General features: G+C 37.3%; 1 protein-coding gene across 2 annotated transcripts in view; it reads right to left on the minus strand.

Annotated features, from left to right (window-relative positions):
* TBC1D19 (TBC1 domain family, member 19) overlaps nucleotides 1–5,905 on the minus strand; it is a 207,889-nt gene that overhangs the window by 147,570 nt on the left and 54,414 nt on the right. Inside the window, exon 4 of one of the 2 annotated variants that reach the window (XM_006899261.1) lies at nucleotides 4,088–4,163. The exons of the other annotated variant lie outside the window; for it this stretch is intronic. Within the exon in view, the coding sequence (XP_006899323.1) occupies nucleotides 4,088–4,163 (76 nt within the window). The remainder of the gene's footprint in view (nucleotides 1–4,087; nucleotides 4,164–5,905) is intronic. 2 annotated transcript variants of the gene reach the window in all.

The following is a 5,905-nucleotide window of genomic DNA, read 5'->3' on the forward strand; positions in this document are numbered from 1 at the left end:
CCCCCACCGACCAAACTGTGCAGCTCTGCAACTGCATCCTAGCCCATCCTCACCCTTCTGCCCCCAACCCTCACCTCCTTGTACCCCAATATGTTTTTCCCAATAAAAAATGTATACAAAAAAAAAAGAATATTCATCCTAAAATCGATTAACATTTGGCCCAGAAAGTTCTGGCACACCGAAATGCTGGTGGACTATAAGCCAGGGACCCCAATCCATCATCTGCCAAGTCCAATCTGCTGACACCCACTTGGCATGATAACAAAGCCAGTGGAACCTTGCATGTTCCATATGTGACCCTCAACAAGATGCGAACAGTCATCATCCAGCATAAGACCAATTCACAATAGCCATCAGCCTACAGATGTAACAAGGCATTACCACCTTTTAAAATTTTGGCATGCCCAAATGCTGGTGGACTATGCATATAGACTGAAAAAAATATGGAGAGAGGATACATCGCTGATGTACTCCTTTCTTGGTTTTAAAGCACGCAGTGCTCCCTTGCTCTGTTCGAACAACAGCATCCTGGACTAGGTATAAGATTCACATAAGTACAATTAAGTGTTCTGGGATTCTCGTTCTTCTCAACATAAGCCACAATTTGTTGTGACTCACAGAGTCAAATGCCTTTGTGTAGTCAATAAAATACAAGTAGACATCCTTATGGTACTTCTTTCAACCAAGATCCATGTGACATTGACAATGATATCCCTAGTGCTATGGCCTCTTCCAAACACTGCTTGTATTTCCTGCAATTCTCTGTTGATGTACTATCCCAGCGATTTTTAGATAATCTGCAGCATGATTTTGTTTGCATGTGATATTAGTAAAATTGTCAATAATTTCCCCCCCAAAAAAAGTTATTGAGTTTTCTTCTAATCCTGATGCCACATTCTACTTTAATTTACAAAGAAATTTGGAAGACAGCTACCTGGCCAACTGCATATGGAGTTTTTATAAATCAGAGCCAACTCAAGAATACCTAACAACAACTCCCAACTCCAAGATCTTTATATCACTTTACCTGGATAAAGGTTATCTGCTTTTAAGATTTCAAATTAAATTTCACTTCCTCTAGTAAGTCTTCTCTTGCCTATTCTTTTTTTTTCTCTTCTCGTAATTTTTTTTTACACTGGTTTACCTACAAAGTTAATATACATTGCCCCTCACCTTGGATCACTGTTACATCCCCAACACTCCCCCCCATCTTTACCCATCAAACTATGCTCTTAACCTGAGATTGCAAGAAGTGCAAGTGAGAGAAATCAAAACAAAACCCACTGTGTTGAGTTGCATGTGCCTCAAACAAAAAACAAAGGGAGAGAAGAACTACCTCAAAGGGCCTACTTAATTGTGCATATTTATACAAGCAGATTTCCACATCTTTCTCCCACAAAACAGCTCATAGGTTCAAACAGCTTACATTTTGGGTAGTTGTGGTTGTTAGGTGACTTGTTGTTAGGTGAGTATGACTCATAGTGACCTTATGAACAGCCAACCTGAACCCTGCCCTACCCTGTGTCATTGTTATCATCTCTAAAACCCTCAAACCCATCATTGAAGTCATTGTGTCTTTGGGTAGAGTGAGTGCTTTAACTACTGTACTAGCGCAGTGAGAGGAGGCTGCCTTAAAAATAAAATTTAAAAAAATCCTAATTAAATCATTACTTCAATATAAATTTCCAAATCCCACAAAAAAATCTTTAGAGGCAATATTTTCAGTTTGCTTTATTAACTTTAAAGCAAAAGATCAAATCTTTAATTCAGCAGCATTTAAATAGTATGCTTTATAACACATCAATAATAAATATTGTCTGATTTCTAGTTCTAAAAACACCACCAAAAGATGGAAATATATTTACCTTCAAACAGCTTAATTTTTGCCCTATATTGCCTCCTTTCACCATCTAATATTAGTGATGTTTTTAAGGTAAATTTAAAAGTTACAATTAAAATCTTCCCACAATTCAATGCTGTGAAATATGACAAAAAAAAGAGCATAATATTTTTCAAGGGTAACAGAACCACCACGATAATTATCAAAGCTAGGTGATGGACTCAAAGGAGGTTTTTTTTCCTATGTGTTTGAAAACTTTCATCATAAAAGTTATTTAAATATTCACTTCTGCAGTTATGATTGAGAACAGAGATTAATTCTGTTACATCTATTGAATTTCTGAGTAGCAGCAAGCACAGAGCTCTTGTTGTTATTGTTAGGTGTCGTTGAGTTGAGTACGACCCATAGAGACCATTTGAACAAAAGATCTGAGCCTTCCTCACACTTCCTCCTCCATCTTCACACTTTCTGACACACAAGAACCCATTGCAGCAGTCACTGTGTCAATCCACCTGGTTGAGAGTCTTCCTCTCCTTTGCTGACCCTTCACCCTTCCCGGTATCATATCCTTCTCCAAGGAATAACCTCTCTTAGCAATATGCCCAAAGTCTGTGAGGTGAAGCCTCATCATTCTTGTCTCCAAAGAGAACTCTGGCTGCACCCTCTCCAAGACATAGCTGTTCTTAGGAAGACCAAAAAGCAGTAATGTCCCAAGGCTATGCTATGTAATGGCTAAGGGTAGTAAAAAGGGTTAGGAAAAAGTGACGGAACTGATTACATTTCTATTTTAAAACCTTTTAATAGTTTTTTCTGCCCACGTTATTTTATTGTTTTCAAATGAGTGTTAGTTGTTGTTACATTCATTTGAGATCTAAAATAGAATACAAACAGTATCTAACAGACTATCATGAAATAATAATGAGAGAATAAATCTATTTCAAATAAGTACCTGCAATACTTTTTAACAAATGTTAAAATGCAAATATATTACTCTGAGGAGCAACATACAGCTGACACAAAGCATGTTGTTGTTGATCATATGCGTAAAAACCCAAAAAGTAATAACAAAGAGCAAAAAAAGAATAGATGTCTCTGAATTATAATACTGGTGAAGAACACGGAATCTATCACGAATTCCCTAAAGAACACACAGAGGCGCCTTGGAGAACGTACAGCCAGAGTGTCCTTTAAGGTGAAGATGCTAAGACTTCATTGTGAGTCCTGTGTACACATAATCAGGAGAGACCCATTGTCTAAAGCAAGTCATGCTAAAGTCATGCTTGGTACAGTAGAGGGTCAGGGAAAAAGAAAAAGATCCTCATGGAGACACACTGACAAAGTGACTACAAAAATGGGTTTCCATATAGGAATGACTGTAAAGACGGAAATAAACCAGAGCGCTTCATTCGTCCATCCCCAGGGTCGTGGTAAGTCTGAGTCAATGTCACAGCACCAAACCACATCTGCAACATTAACCTCCAAGGCCAACAGTGTAAGGGAAGATGTCAGTGCATTTCCACTTCATTCTTTTACTAAGAGAATTGATGCTTTTGAGCTGTGGTGCTGGAGAAGAGTGTTGAATATACCATGGACTGCTAGGAGAACAAACAGGTTTGTCCAGGAGAGGGTGAAGCCAGAATGTTCCTTGGAGTAAAGGATTCTGAAGGTTCGTCCAACATACTTTGGACATGTGGCAAGGAGGGACTGGTCCTTGGAGAGGGACATCATGTTTGGGAGAGTGGAGGGACAGCGCAGGAGAGGAAGACCCTCGATGAGATGGATTCTGTGAGTGGAGTGGTGGGAATGAGTGCGTTTGAGATGGCGAGGTTGGCACAGGATAGAATGGCGTTTAAGGCTCTTGTACATAGGGTCACTATGAGTTGCAAGCAACTTGATGGCACATAACAACAACAACACAATAAGGGTGTGACGAACTGATTACTGAATAATATTTTAATCATACTTGAAATCTATTTCATACTCAATATTAGTCAGATAGTAGGTGATTTTTTTCCTTCTACTCACTATTTTGGATTTTTCTTCAGAATAACTATAGTTTAAAAGGGATGTTAACTTGGCAACTGAAAGCAAAAAGGAAGAACAAGCAAATATCATTAATATCACTTTAGGACTTACCTAGTCTTTTATACAATGAATTATATATACTCCTGACATCAATAAGCACCTTTTAATCTGCATTATGTAACTTGACACAGCTGACTATAATAAAAATGAACAGTAGCCAACCTGTGCTTTCCTCATGTACACCAAAGGTTCTTTAAGATGTTCAGGAGGTGCAGCAGGATGAGTAGGTAAAGGAAACCTAGGAGTAAAAAGAGAAAACTAAACATTACACACTGCTCTTCAGAATAATTACTTCTTCTTGATTAAAAATTACACACATGTAAAGTTCATATTATAAATTAAATAGAACACATATTACTAGTTCTATTAGTATAAGCTCTAGAGAGCTCTGATGGTTTAGTGGTAAGAAATCATGCTGCCAACACTTTAAAGATACATGGTTCAAATCCACCAGCTGTTCTGCAGAGAATGATAGGCAGTCAATTCCCCTGTGATTCAATGACTCTGAAAACTAGCTGGAAGGTCAGCTATGGATTGGTTCTGACTCAATGGTACACAATAACAGCAACATTAGTACAAGCACATAGGACTATTGTTAGTATTATAACTTTAGATTAAAACTAGGGAGAAATTTAATTATCTAATTGCATGTGAAAAGTTAAATTACACGGAAATCTAAATTAAGAAACTGAAGTAATATGAAATTACTTAGCTGTGGAAAGGCTCATGAGAGTTGTTATATTTGTTACTTTTAGGATATATAAATCAGAACATAAGAGGAACTTTTAAGAATAAAAAAGAACTCTATTAACTTACCAACATCCCAATTCTTTCAGTTCTTCCAGTTTCCTTTCTGCCCTTGTCCACATAATTTGATGTATTTTTAACCAAATAATTATGTTCATATAGTTATACACACGCATGTGTGCGTGCACATGCGTGTGTACACACACACACACATAATTGAAATTCAAATAATGTTTTGGTAACATCTATGCTTTAATATTTGATACATAAATGTCATAAAATTTAAAGTTTCAATGTATAACAAATTTTTGTTTCACAAGTTATATTTTGTAACAAACGTTTATTTTTATTAAGAAGGCAAATTCATTTAGACAATAAATATTTTAGTATTATTAGTACTAAATTCTGAATGCCATTCATCTTTTAATTTCCTGATTGCTGGTGCCAACAGTGCTGATTGTGGAGTTGAGCAAGCAGAAATTGTTAACAATCTCAATCTCTTCTCCATCTATCAAGGTGCTGCCAATTGACCCAGGGGTGAGAATCTCTCTTCTTGATGTTGAGCTTCAATACATATTGAAGACTATAGTTTCTTACCTTCTGCAGCAAATGCTTCAAGTCTTCATCAGTTTTAGCAAGCAAGGCTGCGTTATCTGCATGGCACAGGCTGTTGATAAGTCTTCCTTTAATCATGATGCCACATTCCTCCTTATAATGTCAGCCTCCCAAATGCTCTGTACCACATATAGAATGAAAGGTATGGAGACAGAAAGTGTCCCTGACACACTCCTTTCCTGCTTTTGAATGATGTAACGTTTCCTTGTTCTGTTTTGATGACTGCTTCCTGGCCCAAGTACAAGTTTCACATCAGCACAATTAAGTGTTCTGGAACTCCCATTCTTCTCAAGATTAACCACAATTTGTTGTGATCTGCACAGTCAATGCCTTTGCTTAGTCAATGAAACATAGAAATACATTCCTCTGGTACTCTCTGCTTTCAGTCAAGACCCATCTGACTTTGGCTATGTCTCTAGTGCCACAACCTCTTCTAAACCCAACTTATATTTCTGGTATTTCTCTATTGATGTACTGTTCCAGTGGTTTTGTGATAATCTTCAGCAGTATTTTGCTTGCATGTGATATTAGTGAGATTGCTCAAAAAGGTCCACAATCCGACAGGTAACTTTTTCTTGGAACAGAAATGAATATACATCTCTTCCAGTCAGTTGGTCA

The sequence above is a fragment of the Elephantulus edwardii genome, unplaced genomic scaffold (genome assembly GCF_000299155.1).
Source record: "Elephantulus edwardii isolate Elephantulus edwardi_28Jun2011 unplaced genomic scaffold, EleEdw1.0 scaffold00250, whole genome shotgun sequence".
Taxonomy (NCBI): Eukaryota; Metazoa; Chordata; class Mammalia; order Macroscelidea; family Macroscelididae; genus Elephantulus; species Elephantulus edwardii.